Source organism: Magnolia sinica, chromosome 3, assembly GCF_029962835.1.
Source record: "Magnolia sinica isolate HGM2019 chromosome 3, MsV1, whole genome shotgun sequence".
Classification (NCBI taxonomy): Eukaryota; Viridiplantae; Streptophyta; class Magnoliopsida; order Magnoliales; family Magnoliaceae; genus Magnolia; species Magnolia sinica.
In genome coordinates this window covers 41,169,869-41,190,424 of record NC_080575.1, presented here as the reverse complement: position 1 = coordinate 41,190,424, position 20,556 = coordinate 41,169,869, and the positions used below count along the sequence as shown (strand labels likewise).

At 40.3% G+C, this 20,556-nt stretch overlaps 1 protein-coding gene across 3 annotated transcripts; it reads right to left on the bottom strand.

Annotated features, from left to right (window-relative positions):
- Window positions 1-892: 892 nt before the first annotated feature.
- Window positions 893-8,065, bottom strand: LOC131239836 (serine/threonine-protein kinase AFC2-like). 3 transcript variants are annotated; one of them, XM_058237714.1, is made up of 13 exons: window positions 7,993-8,065; window positions 7,751-7,850; window positions 5,226-5,418; window positions 4,490-4,516; window positions 3,728-3,881; window positions 3,553-3,601; window positions 3,340-3,454; window positions 2,968-3,059; window positions 2,608-2,764; window positions 2,391-2,455; window positions 1,792-1,889; window positions 1,454-1,556; window positions 893-1,333 (listed from the first exon to the last, which is right to left on the bottom strand). In XM_058237714.1, the coding sequence occupies exons 1-13, from the start codon at window positions 8,022-8,024 to the stop codon at window positions 1,181-1,183; spliced, it is 1,338 nt and encodes a 445-aa protein (XP_058093697.1). In that variant the 5' UTR covers window positions 8,025-8,065; the 3' UTR covers window positions 893-1,180. The 3 variants fall into 3 exon arrangements, with proteins under 3 accessions (XP_058093697.1, XP_058093699.1, XP_058093700.1); XM_058237716.1 differs by lacking the exons at window positions 5,226-5,418; window positions 7,993-8,065 and having other exon boundaries at window positions 7,751-7,877; XM_058237717.1 differs by lacking the exons at window positions 3,340-3,454; window positions 4,490-4,516; window positions 5,226-5,418; window positions 7,751-7,850; window positions 7,993-8,065 and having other exon boundaries at window positions 3,728-3,802.
- Window positions 8,066-20,556: the final 12,491 nt, after the last annotated feature.

The window sequence follows — 20,556 nt, the reverse complement described above, 5'->3', positions numbered from 1 at the left end:
GGAAACCCTACTGAAAATAAAATCTAAAAAAGGTTATGAATTTTAAATAAATAGGTATAAAATTGATTATTTAAACTATATAACTTTTGTGTTAACATCGTAATGATTTAACGACTGCCTATATTTTGAAATTATTAATTTTCTGCAAATGAGCTTTCCAGTATTCCTCACGTTACCAACCATGATGGCGGAGCCCAATGGTCACCTAACTTCGGAAAGGTCCGATGAAAGTTAACACGAAAAGAAAAAAAGCACAACTGGCATGCAGGTGATTTAAATAAAACCGTCCACAAGTGTTGAGTGCGGGTTCACTCGGGCTTGCAAACTGCAAAATACGATGATTTAGTCTAACGGCATCCTGATTGGTGGAAATATCTGTTTGGTAGACACTGAAAATGAGCGTCCATTTCATTTTAATTAACAGTAACCCGAACTCTTTATATATTAGAGATAAAGATATCTAATATATAATTACTGCTAACTAAAATGAACTCTTTTTAATGCCTTACCCCACGTAACCCATTTTTGAAAGTGTCAGCCAAATCCCCCCAAAAGTCATTTTTCGGTATTTAGTGCATAATCCAAACAAGCCCCTTGGAAATCTGCACCACCAAAACAGATTAAGCCAACTTGTGCAAAGCAAATAGCGTAAATGGTGCTGTGCCTCCCAAGTTGCATTTTCCTTTATGCAAAACGTTTCTGCTTATGAAATCATTTGATGCCGCTGGTATTAAGCTGTTTCAGGCAGTTCTATGTATCAGGCAATACAATAATGCTGGTATCTGACCATATGTCAAACCTGGCTACAAGGCGAATGCTACAAAGATCACACTAGAATAGTGGGATTATAATGACCCCGCTCAGATTCTCACGGTAAGACGTAGGATGCATGTTGATGGAAAGATGTGATAGAACACTGAAATTGTAGGAACACAACAATTGCGATGGATCCTCATTTACATGGAAAAGCATGACAAGCACCAACGGTAGACTGAGGAAAAGCAACCAACACCTTGGAAGATCAATACAGATTTTACATCACATGCAGGCAGCACCATGTTGGAACAAAGCCCAGCCCAACCCAACCCAAATCATTCCTTACACCGACATTAAACAATCTCCAAGCCCATGGGTTTGAGATTTGCAGCAAAATCTGTAATGAGACGTCATTCTCCTTCCATTATGACCGCCTGCTGTGAAGATCCCTTGTAAAGAAGGGGTGCCTAAGGGCGTCACGTGCGGTCAGCCGATCTGAGGGATCGTACCTCAGGAGACCTTGTAAGAGGTCAATAACATCGCCTGCTGAATGATCAACATGCTGCATCACTAGGTTCTGCCATATACAAGACACAAACGACAGAACACATGGTCAGGTCACCCATTTCTCCTGCGACACACCTAAATACCAATAGCAGCAGCTGTCCCAAGGCCTCTATCAAATACACATTAATACCTGAAGGCGGGGGAGCTTCATAACAGCCCTGATGCTTTCCCTTGAAGTTGCACCCTCAGGCCAGTCCAATCTTCCCCTTCTGATATACTTCTCAGCATGCCGGCTGACATAAAACAGAAGGGTTAACACTATAGTGCATAGAGATGTATCCAAAAGATTTGGACCGAAACTGTTTTTTCGATACTGATGGGTTTTCCAGTCCAACTATCTAATTGTTCAACCAGGCAGCTTGGATCGCACAACATCATGGTGATGCGACGGTTGACCGGGTTGGACATTGTTGCTAGCACAAAAGGCACAAAATCGGAAATGGAAAGTCTTGCATGAGGTTCACTTACTCTACTCTCTTCAACATGTGGTGGGGCAATGGACCTAGCACCCTCTCCATCATGGCCAAGTGCTCTAAGTTCTCATGGGTCTGAAACAATGCTTCTCCCTGCAACATGGGTAAACAGACATGGACATGAACTCATGATGAGGGGGAAGAAAGAATGTGCAAGGTTTTTACCATACATTGCCAAGCCAACATATCATCCATTACCTTTCAGGTTTCCAGTTTGATAAGTCCAACCCATGGTTCACTGATCCAAACCATTGACATGATGGGCCTTGTGGGCAGCCCATGCACCAAAAATCCCTAAGACTGGAAGATCCTAACTATATATTATTTGGCCTTTTTCTTCGTTGAATGTGAGCTATTGCTGTATTTTCTTTCATAATGATTTATTTGTTAGCATCCATTGAAGGGTACTGTTTATTCCATCGTGGAGATTCTTGGGGCATGGGCCATCTACATTGGGGAGCATAATAACAATAGTTCACATCACCGAACAATATCCCATGGCTGGTACAAACTGAGAAAAAAAAAAGGTAAACAACTTTCAACCATAGCATTTATGATAACTAAAAATTTAGAAATGGGATGCTGAGAAATTACTGAGCATAGCTCCACCAAAATGCAACCAACACTCCATACATCACAAGGATAACTCCACCCGAGACCTAAAAAGCATATCAGAACATGGCTTTATCTCCACTGTTTGTCATAGCCATAGAGAAGATATCACACAGAACTTGAACATACATGGGGACATTGAGAAGAGATCATCCAGAACATGATCATACATAAGACTAGAATAAAAGAGAGAACATACCAAGAATAACCTCAGGTGCCCGGTAATGTCGTGTGGATACGATGTAGTTATGATCTTGATGATCATAAGTTGTGCTGCCAAAATCGATTACCTTGATTGCACTTGATTTTGGCAATCTCTTAAAATAAGATCCATCCTTTGGAGATCGGGACGAAACCTGCATAAAAGGTGAAATTTATAACCCTAACATTCTTTATTATGAAATTAGATGTAATGGTACTGCTCATGAAAAAGAAAACCCCAAGTATAAAAATGCAAGGTTGATAGCCAGCCAGGGAGGAGGGTACCACTCCCTTCAAAAGAACACCCCAAGGATGAGAGAGAGAGAGAGAGAGACAGAGAGAGAGAGAGAGAGAGAACCTTGTAGTCTGGAACTTTTACATACTCCGATGAAACAAGAAGTATGTTCTCTGGCTTCAAATCGGTATGAATGAGGTGCAAATCATGCATAACTGCAACAAGAAAAGTGAAAACTAAGAATAAGACATAGTAGATACATACCTCCAACTTCCACACATTTTTTTAATATATTAAGCTTAAAGCTGTTAAAAAAAGCCCAGGCTAGCAGTGATGAGCCTACAATTGAGGGTTAAGCACAAAATGAAAAAACAGGTCCATCTAATGAGGTATTGAGTTATTCCCTAACAGTGATATGGGAAAGAACCATATACTAGAAAAAGCTGCCCTTCAATGCGAATGATAAAGAAACTGGTTGAAGTATTGTCTACACACATGCTACACATTCCAACAGTTGTCGTCCAAGCTCGCGGACAAGATCAATGGGAAATGAGCGATAATTGTTTTTCCGTAGAAAATCGTATATGCTTGGCCCAAGCCTCTCAAATACCTGTTGAAACCATTTAAATTCACCCACAGAAGTTGTAACCCCAAAAATATTTGAGAAACTGGGGAAAACAAGCGATCACAAATCAATAAAATACTTACAATACAGATATGGTTACGATAGTCAAACCAGTTCCGTAATTGCACACAACTGCAAGGAATACAACCGTTTACACAAAGTTTTACCCTTAAAATTTTAACCCTACTAGACTGCCCCTAAGCAATATAAAAGCATAAGATGAATTGAAAGGGAACAGACTATGGGACGAATGCTCACCGGCTGCCATTCTTATCATGTTTGCCTAGCTGTTGGAGCACATCAATTTCAATCATTGCAGCCTCCCGGTACTTCTTAATACCACGTACAATTTTGATGGCTACCATTTCTTTTCTTTCCCTATCCCAACATTCCAAAACCTGGCCAAAGGTCCCTGAAACAAGCAATGTATAGAATAAGGCAAACAAAACAGAAGAGGAAGAAAATGGTAACCAAGGTATTCCGTAATGGTAACCGTGGCCATAACAGCCACCACCAATACCTTTACGTATGGACTGTAATGACCGTTACACTTTTTTATTGGAAAAATAAAAAAATAAAAAACCAAAAACCTATATCGGTCCTGTAATGGGGCCATTATGGCCTTTACGGAGGGTGTAGCATGCCATTATGTGGGGGGGGGTTGGCTGTCACAGTCGTTACAGGTCATTTTCCATAACAGCAGTTGCAACCCTGTAATGTGTAACGGTTGCCACCATTACCTTTATGTAATGACCTTTATGGCCCCACAACCATTACAGCACACCATGATGTTAACACTTCGTTTGCCCATTAGAATGCATTCCATAAAGAAAGACCTCACAAGGATCACTTGACTACCATCATAAAACTGATTCTCTACCCAGACAAGTCAGAAACTTAGAAAAGAAAAAGAAACAAGAAAAAAGAAAAAAAAAAAAAAAAACTACAACAAGAACTTTTATGCCATCTAAGACAAAACAGATACATGTTGCCTGAGATTGTAGCATTTCAAGAACTAACCTTCACCCATTTTACCGTGGATCCTATCTGCAAGCAAAAACAGACAAACAATATGAGAATAGGCAAATAAAACATAGCAAGGTAGTATGACATTCATCATGAACTCACAAGCAGTTGTACCAGGAAAATAGGTACTTTCGCATGGAAGAAATAAAACTATTAAATGCTGACAAAACAATTCACAACAAAATGGTAATATGACACCACAGGCAAAAGTTTTCAGTACCCAGAAAGGAGATTGAAAGATGAAATTAAACAAGTAAAAACTGGCGGAAATCTATACCTTGCAGTAAATAAAAATACAAGCCTATATAAATTAGGATATCCTCACAACATCTTCATGAGAAAACTCAATAAACAACAGCTCCCAGAAATAACAGTCCAGGTACAAACCCGGGAAAACTCACCCCATATCACAAATAATGCTTTTTAAATAATAAGAAATAGATTAAGAAGAAAAGATGTGGACATCAAGAAAATAATGCAGCCAAGTCTCTGAAAAGAAACCATAAAATTTCAAGTTATCCCTCTATCCTACTTAAGTTTTGAAAAAGAAGAAAAAAAAAAGAGACACTAACAAAAGGATGTGCAACCAATGTACATATGACTTTTGACGATAAGAATATCCATGTAAGATAATTTTATAATAAGAAAAGTAATCCATGCAAGATGATTTTACTAGCAGATTCAGCAACCAAATAAATAAATTACAGCAACGGTGATCGAGTATAATTACAGCGAGGAGTTAAATTCTCTCCCAAAGCAAACATGTAATGCCCATCTTTGTCATCATCTCGCCATGGAGGAGAACCATTTCGAGCCACTCCCTTTAGATACAGAGAAGAACAAGTATAGTCTGAGGGTGTCCTTAAAGACGCAAGGCCTGTCATATTCCCAACCTCTTGCCCACAAAACATCCCTGGCTGAGCCTACACACAGCCATCCATTCATTTTCCACTCAACAAACATAGCCATAATTGTAGCCCCTTTCCCATTATTATCAATCCCTTTTCCAACATATATCCCATCATCAATTAACAATAACACATAAGGAAACTACACTTCTCAGATAGAGAAAATCCTAACAAGGTAGAAGAACGATATCAACTAACAAATTCTACCTTCTGTTTTACAATCAGAATCATAAACCGTATTTTGAACTACATATTTTCTTTTAAAATCTTGTATAATTGATTAAACATTTAAAACTCCATATATTTCAGAAGAAAGGCAAAAAGAACTCTCTCTCTCTCTCTCTCTCTCTCTCTCTCTCTCTCTCTCTTCCCAATAAAACGTGTTTTATTTAAAGATAAAACTTGCGTAGGGAATTTACGAGCTAGAGATTGGAGATAACCACCCATTGATAAAATTAAATGTCAGGTGAGAAAGTTTAGTAGAGTCAGACCGTTTTATAAGAGGATTAATTGAAATGGAAGGATTTCAGAGAGGCAAATAAGACCATTCGACTATCTATATACATTATTGTCCATAGATATAGAAATTCTAATTATTTTAATTAAAGTTTATATATATATATATATATATATATATATATATATATATATAGAGAGAGAGAGAGAGAGAGAGAGAGAGAGAGAGGAATGCTCACCTATGAGCACAAAATCTGAACCATCCATGTGATGAAGCACCCCATGAAATCCCCAGGGGCCCAACTTTCACCCTGATCCAAAACTTTGGTGGGTCATGGCAAAAGGAAACAGTTTCCTCACTTGATTCGTCTCTCCTTTGCCATGGCCCACCAAAATTTTGGATATGGGTAAAAGTTGGGCCCTGGGGGTTTCATGGGGTGATGCATCATGTGGACCGTTCAGATTTTGGGCTCATATCACAGGAGATTTGTTCTGAAAAAGTTCTCACGAGTTCTCGTGAGAACTAGTGCGCAGGTGAGCATTCCTCTCTCTCTCTCTCTCTCTCTCTCTCTCTCTCTCTCTCTCTCTCTCTCTATATATATATATATATATATATATATATATTGTTCAGATTTGTGATGATAGATGATAGTTATGGCATAAATTTCACACTAGCCACTAAACTGATGCAAATCTCTTTTATCAAGGTTCGTGACCATCATTGAGAGCACAAAACTTCCACAAATGCATTGTAATATGTTATTACATAGGTATGGCCCTTGATAGGGTGGAATGGTAGAACAAGATTCATGTAGCCAACCCTAATTAATTGGGCTAAGGCTTAGATGGTGATGACACATGTGCAGATATATAGCCATTTTTCACTCCATTTTTCAAGTCCAAACTTATTAAACCCAAACTACTCATTTTCTGAACGTTTGGATTTTCCTTCTTTGACTGTATTTTTAACGATTGAGACCAAATTAAACACAAACATTTCCCACACGATTTTTTCACCATATGCCATTCGTTTCACTAACTATGATCATGACCAAATTGGATATTTCTTTTATTGATAAGAATACTAAATAACTGAAAACTATAAAAGAAAAAAGAAAAGGGAAAAAACAGCTCTTATAATAAAGCATTCAAACAGACACATAACATGACTGAATCCAAAACCATACGTGCACATGGGCGAGATCTGGTGGACCCCAACAGTGATGATCGCACTGATTGAAGAATTCTAGTCATCCTATCCGTCCAAATCAGAAACTTGCCCACCAAATACGGACATTCCATTTGGTAGAACTACAATGGACGGTCCACATGGCAACAAAAGACCAGCTGCCTCTCTCTCTCTCTCTCTCTCTCTCTCTCTCTCTCTCTCTCTCTCAATTTCACCAAACCAATTAGGACGGATAGGACAGCGAAACCCCCAACCATAGGGCCCACCTGACGAATATTCAGGATCTCATTGTTCCATGTGTGTTACACATGCAAATATGTGAATAAATCTGTAACCAAAAACCAAATAGAGGCAAATATCCAGATATAAATTCGACATTAAAACCTGATAGAACAAACATTCTGAGGATAAATCTCATGTGCAAAATCGATAGCCCTAGAAAACCTAACCAAGAAATCCATAATAGAAATAAATCATCAAAAGAAGGGGAACAAGGGCAGATCTAGCCAAACACCATCAGATCTAACAGAAATCCATCAGATCTACAAACAAACAGATTTTTTCAAAAAAATAATTTAAAAAAAAAAAAGTAATGAAAACGCGATCCTTACCTGATCTAAGCAATTAATGACAAGGAACTCCACCAGATGGAAAGGATCTAGAAAGATCTGAAGATTGAGAAAGATAAGGAGAGAAACCTACCTTGGGAGGTTGCTGATGAACGTCCCAGACTACTCTGGGCCTCTTTCGAGGGCGGCGATCCATGTGAGCCTGACGAAATTCCGTCAAGCAATCCATCTCCGTGATTTACGAAGAATGAGAATCGATCGAAATGAAAGCGAGCGAGAGAAAAGGGTTGAAAGGGTTTGTTTTCCGATCGGAGATCAAATAAATAAACCCTGGGAAGGCAGAGGAGGAAGGAATAACAAGGGTGGGGCCGGTACCGAGGTAAAAGGCCGAGAGATACTGCACGCATTTATCGCTTCTTATTTCCAGAGCGATCTGCAGGATTCCAATTTTCTGCAGCGGGGGCAGATAGGTGCTGCCCACAGGAGGACTTATTAGAGACGGACGGTCCTCTCAGAGGCTCTTTGGGGCCTACCATGATGTATATGTTTTATCCATGCCGTTCATTCATTTTTACAGGTCGTGTCAGGGCACATGCGACCAAAAAAGAAGGCAGATAAAAAGCTCGACCACACCACAGTAAGCATTCGGGATTGAAAGACTACGGTCGACAACTTCTTTAAGGCCATGAGTTTTGGATAAGTTAATATTTATGTTTGCCCTTCATCTACATGACCTTATGGATAGTTTATTAGATGTGGAGGCTGATTGCGTACTGAGTAACTCAGTAAACTGTGGGGTCCCCTATGATTTATGTATTTTATCTAATCCGTCCATACATTTTACGATATGATTTTAGGGCCTTATGTAAAAAATGAAGCATATAAAAAGTTAAAATGGACCACACCACAGGAAACAATGTGAAAGGTTGGATGACAAATAAACATCACTGTGGGGCCTAGAAAAGTTCAACGGTGGAAGTCATTATTTCCACTGTTTCCTGTAATATGGTCCAATTGAGCTTTGGATAAGCTTCAATTTTTGAATCGGCCCCTAAAATGAGCTGGAAAAACTGATGGACGGTGTGGATAAACCACATACATTCACAGTGGGCCCAACAGAGTTTACTCAGTACGATGAGATCCTACTGAGTAACTCGGAACGCAATCCGATTTCATTAGATGTTAAGCAAACATCACGGCGGGCTGTAGTGTGGCCCACTTGAACCTTCAATCTACCTCCTTTTTCATCTCATGCCCAGAAATCACATTTCAAAATAGATGAACAGAAAGGATAAAACACATACATTACAGTGGACTCCACGCATCCCCTAATTGTCTGTCTCTACCTAGGTAGAGGTGGGGAGCGGATTAGGAGGCAAGTCTCACTTTAGACGGTGCGGCCATTAAGGGCTCGCTTCTGTATGCGTTCTATATCCACAGCATTCTTCCATTTTTTCTGGACCACTCCAGGGCCTTGTTTAAAAAATGAAGCAGATCAAATTATCAGGTGGTCCATACCTTAGAAAATAGTAGTGCTTGACCATTAATAAGCTACCAAAGTTTTGGATCTAGCTGATATTTGTTTTTTCCCTTTTAATGGTAAGAAGTTCAATCACCATTGTTTCCTATTATATAGTCCACCCGATAATTGAACCTATTTCATTTTTGGCATAAGATTCAAAATTGATATAGAAAAACGGATGAACGGTGTGGATACAAAATACATATATCAAAGTAAGGCCCACGATGAGGGCCGCACCGTCCTGGGGTCTTGGGTAAGTATGGGTCTCACCTAGTCCGCTCCCGTCCTGGTGGGGGAAACGGATTGGCTACTCCCTCGGACACCAGCCCGGTGGCCGGTGGTCGGTTCTCTGTGCGCCCCACCATGGTGTACGTGTTTCATCCATTACGTTCATCCATTTTTACAGATCATTTTAGGGCTTAACACCAAAAATGAGAGAGATATAAATCATAGGTAGACCACACCATAGGAAAACAATAGTGATTGGATATCCACCATTGAAATCCTTCTAAGGCCCATTGTACTTTTTATTTGACATCCAATCCGTTGATTAGGTCATACAGACCCAGATGAAGGGAAAAAACAAAGATCAACTTGATCCAAAACTTTTATGGCCCACCAAAAATTTTTAATGGTCTTCGTTCATTCAACCCTGTTTCCTGTAATGTAGTTCACTTGAGACTGAGATATACCTCATTTTTGGTCTCATATCATAAAATGATCTAGAAAAATAGATGGACGGCATTGATGAAACACATACATCATGGTGGGGCCCACAGAGCACAGAGCACCGACCATTGGCTGGTGTCAGGGGGAGTAGCCAATCCGTTTCCCCTGGTGGGCTACCAACCCAGTCGCGTGATTTTTGTGAACCACGAGAGGAAACAGTGGGATTCTGGAGGAAACAGTGGGATTAAGTGACCATTGTTAGAACATTCATGTGGCCACAAAAGCTTAGAATCAAGCCTCCTTTTTTTTTTTTTTTTGTTTGCTTCAGGTGATTTCATTTCATCCCGGTCGGAATGACCTTATAAACGGTTTGGATGGCTTAGAAAGATCAGGGTGGAACTCAGGAAGGTTTCAATGGTAAGAAACTCTTTCCCAATCTTTTTCTAATATGGCTCACTTAGTTTTAGATCCACCTCATTTTTTACTGTATGACTTAAAATGACCTCACAAAACGGATGAAGGGAGTAGATTTCTCCCGAACATCACAGAAGACCCCACTTGGCATCCCAGTTGAAAAGGCTTTCCACGAAACCCTCGTCCAGCCGCGTCGGACTTTTAGCGAGCTGGTGCAATAAAAGGTTGTGGGGCCTACGACGATGTATGACATCAGCTGCGGTCATTATTTCGTGTCTTCTCATGTTAGGATCACATTGGGAAATCTTGTTATAGACATTTTCTCAGCTGAGAATTCCTCGATTTTTTAAAAAAATTTGACAACTTTCTAACAATATTATTAGAAAATCTAGCTGATAATAAAATATTAATTTTTTAAAATACAAATTAATACCTAAAATTTTTAAACAGCCCACGAGCTTATTTGTAAATTCGATCCCTTCATCGATACGGTTAGGCCCAGGGTATGGCGCAAGAATCATGCTGACTAGAACGAGGCTTATTTGTTCCAATCACCCTACTGTTCACATGCCTTAGATAATATGGTTACAACCTTTAAATTAAAGTGTTATTTTAGAATTTTAAGAAATACAAAGTGGGATTTATCTATGCTTTAAAGTGATGATTGGACTTATTTTATTTCTCTAATCAAATCTCAATTATCTATTCTCATGCTTTGTATGAATTGTATGAATGGACGACCAGTTTGGATCAATACAACACGTGCTACTTAAAAGGTTTGGGGATGTTGTTAACCTCCTAACCAGGGTTGCAATATTAACAAAACTCGTTCACAAATAATTTTATAATATAAATATATAGTCATAAAATTAATTATTTGAATATTTGAATGCTTTTTTATGTGTAACCACTACGTGAAAATATGAAAAATAAAAATAAAATGACTAATGCATTTTTAGTTATTCGGCGACAAATGTCGTCAGTAATATAAATTTTGGTATAAAAAATCAGGCGAGAAAGCCCTATTCACCTCTCGCCCTCTCTCCCTCTCTGCCTTCGATCAAACCCTAACCATAATCACCCTCTCTCTCTCTCTCTCTCTCTCTCTCTCTCTCTCTCTCTCTCTCTCTCTCTCTCTCTCTCTCTCTCTCTCTCTCTCAACGCTCTCTCTCGAAGGTCTCTTAACGCTCTCTCTTAGAGCTCTATCGGCGTGATCGCTCTTACTGTTCTCTCTCTCTCTCTCTCTCTCTCTCTCTCTCTCTCAGCTCACTACCTCTCTCGGTGTTCTTTGTATTATCGGGGTACACCCTAACCCTAGCAGGTGGGACCCATTGTAATGTATGTGCGGTCTACTATGGGCCCCGCTATGATGATTTATTAAGTTTGGACTATCATTTAGTCATTGAAAATTGTAAGTGCTATATTGTATAAAGCACATCTTTGTTTGTCAAATTTCGTTTAGACAAAACAGTTTATGAAGTGGTCCATCTAATGTGGATCAAGATGGAAAGTTCAAGTCTTCACTTCAAGTCAAGCAAGTTCAACATTTACTATGATTCAAGACCTTACTGTAGTTCACGTCATGCCCTAAACTCGGGAATCGAGCTCATAAAATTTTCGACCGCCAAATCCAGTGCCGATAGCCTCTGTAGTACCCCATTCTCGGCTCCCAGCTCTCGTGCGCCAGGTTCCGATCCTGGGATCATATAAGGAGGATTTTCAGGGTGATTTTTTTTAATTTTTTTATTTTTGTAAAGGAGTATAATCACAAGTGTACCCCAGTCACCAAAACATCATCACCACATATTCACTGATATAATATTTGAGTACAGTGTTGAAAGGGAAACACATCATATAACAAAATTCCAAAAGATCGGACACATGCTCCTGCCTCAATGCTGCTGCAGTCTAGCATAACCTGCACATAACGAACGTGCATAAGCTTACTACGAAACTTAAAAAGTGCGTGCATGTGTGCGCAATGCATGTGCCAAGTATACAAATGTGAGAGTAAGCGGAAATAATGGAAGGCTAAATTGGCAAGTTCATAAATGATGTTAGCCATACCAAGGCTATGCAATATAAGGCCTACATAACTGAATGTCAAGCATGCTAATCCTCAACTGGTCCACGTATCAGTACGGTTCGTCACTGGAAACATCACCAGGGTCTAATACACCCCAACACTGGCTACCGCCCCATCGCACGCATGATCAAGTGAGCGGAAGAGACCTCATTATCCACCTTGCCAGTAGTATGCCAATGCCCACCCGGCTCATCGATAGTGGACGCATTTACAAGCCGGTCAAACTCAACTTAGCTTACATCCCCCTACCCTCGAGCGGATAAGGTCACACTTCTTTTCAACCGACCACGACACAGTGGGAGACGCGGCCTACTGGTATTCGGCACTCGAGTGCTCATGTTATCTACTTGGTCTCGACGTTGAAACATCCTATTAGTACAACAAGGGTTTAGGGACTTTCACCCAAGGACATTCATACCGCCCTAATGCTAAAACATATATTTCTGGTATCCAATCTGACCATCCACGATATGACTGTGGAGGCCATAACCCTGATGTTGTTAGGGCATAAAGTGATCGTGACATACGAGATGTGAAATGCATGAGTCATACCATCCAAATCATGCATCAAACCTGCACATACCACACGATCATGTGGGTAACTCTATCTCATATGGTGTCCCCTAAGTATCTTAGCCCAATAACATATGCTATGATCAATCACCACCTACCACATGCATGCAAATGCTGCGTATGGGCATATGTCTGGGCATGATGTCATTATACTAAGTATATTCTTAGTGTGTCTTACTCGGCCAAGTACACTAGCATGTTATCAGACATATTGGACAATAATCGGCCTTAATCGGTACATCATATACAGAGAGTGGGAACTGAACGACATGCCCCACTAGAAATATAGAAGTCTGTGGTATGGTCCACATTAAACTAACATCAGCTCCTCATGTAGCCTGCAAAGCATGAATAGAATATATATAACAAGGCGGGGTCCACTGGGAGTGACCTGGATGGACACCCACATGTACAACATGTGTGTCACTAGGCTACTAATCCATTTGGGCACATGACCCACTAATGATGTCCTAAAAGAATCGGATTATCAATGACATCACTATAATTAGTATAGTAGAATGATCTGCACCGTCTAATCATTACTAATGTAAATTGACTATTACAGATCATTGGTTAGTCACTAGGATGTGATCATATGCTCATAGCCCATCTGAGTCTTGGGACTTCATCAGTTTAGGCAAAGTATATGCTTAAATGAATTTAATAAAAACATAGTTTCAACATTTACACATCAACTAATTTAAGGATTTGAATTAAAAATGTCAAATATAACCAAAGACCTAAGGGATCTCAATTCTAGAGATTCCCAAGTCCAAGGGATCCCAAAAACTAGGGATTCCCAAGTCCAAGGAATCCCAAGTCCAAGAGGTTTCTACCCCCACATTACCCTATGGTACGGCCCATTTGAGATCTGGATCAACCTGAGTTTTGGGGCCATGGCCTAACAATGTCTGATAAGATGAATGAACGAAGTGGATATAATACATACATCATGTAGGGTCCCATATGTGGGGCAGCGGCCCAAAGTGGCTTACACCCTCACGTCACTGGGCAACAATGCCCAGGTACACATTCCTTTGGTTGTTTCTCTCTTTTTTTATACGCTATTAGTGCAGGCCCCATGTATATCTTCTATTCTATTCACCTTATAGTCCATCTCGAGTGGGTCTAATGGGCTTCAATTTGAGTTGATTTGGACGAACAGGGACTCCACAGTGGGTCTTGGAAGATTTCAACAACAATAGTTAGTTTCCCTCATTGCGGCTCACTTGAGACCTGAATCTGTCTCATCTTTTGGCCCATGGCCTAAAATGACATGGAGAAGGTGGTGAATGGCGTGGATTCAATATAAACATCAAAACAGGGTCCCACTTTTCAGACCCAAAATTGGCCAAGAATGGGTTACCGCCAAGGTGCATGCCATTCATTCATATATTTTTCATGTTATTATTATATTCATTGTGTGTTTTGCATACACTATTAATGTGGACCCCAAGTGGATAATCTAATCTGTTCACCATTTTGGCCACCTCAAATGAGGTCAAATAAACTCTGACTAGGACTGATTTGGATGATCAGAGACTCCAAAGCAGACCCTAAAGTGTTTCAACAGATGGACATTAATACCCTTAGTACGGCCCACTCGACTCAGATTTGTCTCAAAATTTAGCACATGGCCTAAAATTATATGGAGAAGATGGTGAATAATGTGAATTAAACAAATTCATCATGGTGGGGTCCACATGTGGGGCAGCCCAAATGGTCTTCTACCCTCACGTCAAGGCAATAATGCCCAGTGACATTCTTTTGTTCTTTTTTTTTTCCTTTTTACCTTTATTTTTTAATTTTTTTCTATTGTGGGGTCCACTAGTGGATAATCCATTCCGTCCATCATATTGGCCAGCTCTCTATGGATCAAAGGAGTCTAATGATGGGTAGGTCTACCACCTACATACACAACAGTCGGCCTTAGAAAGTTCCAATAGTGGGACTTTGTTTCCCTCAGTGCGGTCCACTAAGAACTTGGATTTGTCTCATTTTTAGTCTCATAGCTGAAAACGACATGGGGAAGGTGTTGGATTACGTGGATTAAACAAATACATTAAGGTGGGGTCCTGGTTGGGACGCCCCCACCCCACGTCCACATGGTTGACATAAGGGGTGCTCCCCCTCCCACCATCGGTTGCGGTGTGGTCCACCTGATGGTTGGATCATCTAGATTTTTAGGCTCCACACCTAAAATGAGCCAGCAGATGGATGGATGGATGGTGTGAATCTAAGAAATACATCAATACGGGTCCCATTAGTGAAAACTCACTCCAAACCTCCTATGCAAAGTAAGAAATGACGATGGGTAACCAATAGAGGTGGGCATCGAGCCGAGTTGAGTCAAGGTGGGCTAAGCTTGGCTCGGCTCGTCCATGCTGTACTCGAGTTCAAGCTCGGCCTGGAGCTCAACATTGAAGCTTAGCTTGTTTGCCAAAGTTGTCGAGTCGAGTTCGAGTTCGAGTCGAGCTAGTGGTTCGACTCGAGTTGAGCTCGAGCTTGTTCATATCATCATATGTTACGTGAAATCCACCCTAACCACCAAGTTTGTCATATTTAGGTGGACGACACAATTAGAAATATTATGCGTTTAATCCTCATTGTTTCCTATGGCCCCCACCTAAGTTTTGATCAACATTTTTCTTTGATTCATGTCCTAAGATGAGCTTGGAAAAATTGACGGACGGGGTGGATTCGATCTTGAGATCTATCTGGGCCCCACATAGCTTTGGCTACATGGTAAAGTGTTGCATTGAGAATTGGTCACCTACAACTGCCTGCATGATAACCTATGACATTGATTCCCGTTTTTCCACTTATCAGATGGGCCACACCGTTGGAATCGATGGATAGCCGTCTGATTGAACATACAGGTGTGGCCCACCTAACGATTTGAGCAAAAGGTTAGGAGTACAAACCAAAAACCCAATCCTCTTCGTTCCCTGATTTGACAGGGACAGTGGATAGTGCAGTTTGATGGCCGGATTGACGTCCTTAAGGAACAGGGCCCCACCTCTTTACCTCCTCTTGTTCCTCCTTTTGTTTTCTTTTCTCTCCTTTGTCTTTTCCTCTTTCCTTTCTCTCCTTTCTATCGTTTTTTTGCTTTTTGTCAACATTTATAAAGGGAGGGAGGGAGCGGGTATGAGCAGCATGGCCCATCCCATAGAACAAGGGGTGACATGGCTAGTCTTGTTGTTCGGGTTCCACTAGGGGTTGTCCACGGATTGAACATACAAGAAGAAGAAGAAGAAGAAGAAGAAACAGATTTGGGCACTCACCTTGTCGGGATTAGGCACGGCCGCTCTGGTTCGCTCGACGAGATCGGGTGGTGGTGGTCCTGTGGAGTGCTGGCTGTGTGGGCAGCGTGCTGGTCCTGGTGGTGGTGGTGGTCCGGTGGATTACTGTTACTGGTCAGGCGGGTGTGCGGCGGGTAGCAGCTGGGTGAGGTAGAGAAAGAGAAGAAAGGGAAAGGGAGAAAGGGAAAGGGCATGCGAGTAGGGCCGGCTGTAGGGTTTATACTAATACACACACACACACACATATAATATTTAAATTTTAATATAGTTATTACTAATCGAGCCTAGTCGAGCCGAGTTAAAATGCCCCCTGGTCGAACTCAGCTCGAACTCAACTCGAGCTATAAAAAATTATCTTGACTCGGCCCGAGTCGGTCATTCAAGCCGAGTCAATCCGAGCTGACTCGAGCCGAGTCGAGCGAGTTATTCGAGCTAGCTCGACTCGTGAACAACCCTAGTAACCAACCCCTTAGTATTTGTGGTGTGACCCACCTGGGATTTATATTAGCTTCATTTTTAAACTCAACACGTAAAATGAGTAGGGAAATCAGATGGACGGTATGGATGATATACACACACACATCATGATAGGGCCCACTAGAGAAATCCACGTGGTGGCTTTATAAGGTAATAGTGACAAAGACATGTCTTTGGACATTGTTATGTCTAGGAACACGATGCCATTACCCTTCTCCCTCTTTTGTGTTTTAAGGGTGAGGTAGGTGATTGCTTGCTTCCAAGTGCAGAGGTTCATAAGTAGTATCTCGTGAATACAGGGTCGATCCCACAAAGAGATGAATTGTGAAAAAGAAAAAATCAAATGTAAAACAAACTAAGTAATAAAAACTAAACTGATGATTTGATTTTGGGATTTTTTAATGGATGTAATTCAACTGAATAAAATAACACCCAAGCTTCAAAGTTCCACACATAGGTTAATATTCCAAAATCATGATGACTTGGATAACACAACTAGGATCTGAGCACTATGGTCAGCCTAATCGGAAAATAAAACAGTTTAAATATTTTAATAAGTGATATAAAATATTAGAAAATCATGGATTTGCACCATTGATATATATTCTCAAGTGTCAGTGATTTTAAGAATTCAATATTAATGAGATAATGAAAATCAAAGAAATATAATAGGTTGAAAACCTCTCCTATCTAGGAAATATGATTGACCTAGGGTAAGCCTATCCATCAATGTGGATCTCATATGATGGAAACATATGGATCTCACAATATGATAAAAAAAAAAACCTAAATAATAGATAACATGCATACACCATTCTTCTCATTATTAAAATAATTAATCATCATAATCTTAAAGAATTATTAAACCCATGTGCTTCCCTTCTGGCTTGGGCTAGAAGGAACTTAGAAAAACATAATTAAAATCAGAAAGAAATAAATAAGAAGAAAGAAATAAATGCAAATAGAAAAGATCTAAAAAAAAACTTATAAAACTCTTTAAAAACTCTAAATTTTGCTTTGGGATGCCTTAAATGATGCTTAGGAATTCCCTAGGAAGCCCTATTTATAAGTAGGGAACTCTAATTTTTGTACAAAGTTGAAAAACCCTAGAAACCACCTCAAATATACGCAGTTTTTCAAAATAGACTTATCGTTGCATAGTTTGTTTAAAATAGATTTTCTGCTGCGCGGTTTTTCAAAATAGACCTCAGAGCTTTAGTATACACTTTTTCAAGACGATTTAAGGATTCTTCACTTCAAATCTTTGATTTTCTTCATTCTTCACTTGGTTTTCTTAGATCTTTGGCATGTGAATTCTTCAATCTTGGTCTCCTAAGATCCATCCCTTGCCTTGGTGATTCTTGAGCATCAAATCCATACTTTTTAGCACCCTTTTTCAATCCAAGCTTTTAAATTCACCTTGCAACACATACATGAGTAAAATAGAATATTAAGCTGATTCATGTTCATAAAACAAAGATATAAATGGGAAAAATTATGCAATATTTGAGTCTCAACACACCCCCCAACTAGCATTTTGCTAGTCCTGAGCAAAATAAGCAAAGAAAAATAAAAATAAGAATAAGAATTAATTTTAGAAACAAAATTAAAATGAAAATAAAATTCTAACTACACCACTTTTGCAAGTAATCTCGATTGCATTTAGCATATGCAACAAGCCTTTAAACACCCAGGTTTCCCCTAGTAGATGAGTTATAGTCTCGTGAGGGTTTCCAAAAATGTTATTCACAAACATTGAAAATATGAAAAATAGTTCAACACTCAGAAATTTATACAATTATGCCTCCATTCATCATATGAATTCCAAAACAAAACAATGCTTACCCTAAGTCTGAAGTTAGTTAGAATCTCAATTTTCTAATCCATTACTTCCTTGAGTTCAAAGACCTAATCAAAATTTAGAATAGTTATGATCCAATATTCTTAGGTGCTCCGTGACATTAGTTTAACTTTGAGAAATATGCATGTTCCCTATCCTAACTCCTTTCAATCATCCCAAGAATATGAAATCTCTAGTTATCTGATTGAGTGATGATGACCGTTGAACCGAAACTGGTCCTCCGCGGTTGATTCACAAATTCGATCGGACCGAAATCTTAGTCAGGCATAGATTCATGGTCAGGGAACTTTCTCTGAACCGTATGAAGGAAATGGACCTCTAGATGAGCTCCGTTGGCCCGAAACAGACGACTTTTAACTATAACCTAAGTATACCATGGCCCTGGAGCCATTAACTTCACTTCTGAGCCTATATAAGGGCCTTAACCTACCCCCCTCTCATTCCATACGAATTCCCTAAACCTTAGGAGAGAGAAGAAAGAAAAGAGAAGGACAGAGTGAGGAGAAGTGAGAGAGAGTGTGAGATAGTTGCTGGGATTCGTTCCCGCTACTCCACGTGCTGAATCAACTCTTCCGGTCGCTATACCGGCGATTTCGACTCCACTTTTGGGTAAGGAATCCTAACCCTAATCTACTTTAGGTATCCAGATAGGTAAAATGGTAAAATAGCTAACCTATTTCATGCTATAGCTATCTAGGAATCCTAACTCTGGGATGATGTTTTAAAATACAAACTAGACTCTATTGTAGTTTCAGATGATGGTGAGACTTACGAGTTGGAGCCGGCCTTCTACGACGAGGAGGAGGAGTTCTCCTACATGCAACTCTCTGGCGGGTTTATGTAGACCTATAGTTGTGTCGCAGGGATACAGACTAGTTAAACATTACACCTTATCATTTTGTAAAATTTGGAATTATACATGTAATTATTTAACCTGGTATCATGTTCATACTCTGGGGACTTACAACCACTTATATGCTTTATATATTTAACACAGTCTTCCGCTTGCGTAATCAAATCGTCTCTGGAGTATGATAAGCTGATTTAGTGTAATCCCATTCATGTTTAATGCACTAATATGGACAACATTTAATCATCATTATCTTTGTTGCATAAGTGATGCGTTGGAACTTAGGAGTCGAGCTTCTGCTCGACCCTCAATTTTCAGGGTGTTACAAGTTGGTATCAAAGCATGATTTGGATGAAATTGAACCTGGGTTATGGTAACATGACGCACACTGACGTACTTTGACTTAGGAGGGGGCGATGAAATATAGAAACAGTCATAGGATTCTAAGTTTCGCTGATGGGCGAAACTGACCGTTGAAATCGGACCCATATGCATCTGTGATCATGTGAGGTGATCCCAATTCTTTTCTAGACTGTCAATCGATGAGTTTAAATGATGATTTAACATATTCCACACTCAAATAACCCGAAGGGCGTGAATATACGCGAGATGGAACCCAAAACCGCACCAAACGAGCTCGGGGGCGTAAACCACATAAAACAGTGGGACTCGAGATGGGACCTGCACATTTCCGGCACTAGGGGGGGGGGGGGGGGGAGGGGGTGGATGCCATCGCCCTAGGTCCAGCAGACCACGATGATATTGCGCCTAGGGCGAGGCCTCGCGGTCCGGTTCATCCGGGCCGGTCGGGCAGGCCATTATACATGCATGTAGGGCCCACGAAATCGTGTGGGGGCCCCTATAACCCCCCATTTGCTTCATTTCTCCCTTTTACACCCCTCCAAGCTTTCCAAACCTCTAAAAAATCTCATTTTTCTCTCTCAAATTCCCCCTCCAATCTCATCTTCCTCCTTTTTCTTTCACTTACCTCCACCATCCTTTCAAACTCATCTTCTACAACCACCTACCTCCCTTAATTCCTCTCATTTAAGCACACCAAGCCATCTTTGTGTCTCATACACTGCCAAATTAACCAACCCATTCCATCTTTCAAGCTCCCTTGACTTCATGGCTATTTTTGAGCTTGTGGCCACGATCTTCTCCCTCTCTACACTTCTTTCCCTC

What these genes read in the sequence shown, in the direction of transcription:
- LOC131239836 (XM_058237714.1), bottom strand. Translation starts at nt 8,024, where the DNA reads ATGCGTGCAGTATCTCTCGGCCTTTTACCTCG. An exon ending in TTCATCAGCAACCTCCCAAG is followed by an intron (nt 5,419 to 7,750) that starts GTAGGTTTCTCT and finishes GGCTGTGTGTAG; the next exon opens with GCTCAGCCAGGGATGTTTTG. An exon ending in CATGATAAGAATGGCAGCCG is followed by an intron (nt 3,602 to 3,727) that starts GTGAGCATTCGT and finishes TATTCCTTGCAG; the next exon opens with TTGTGTGCAATTACGGAACT.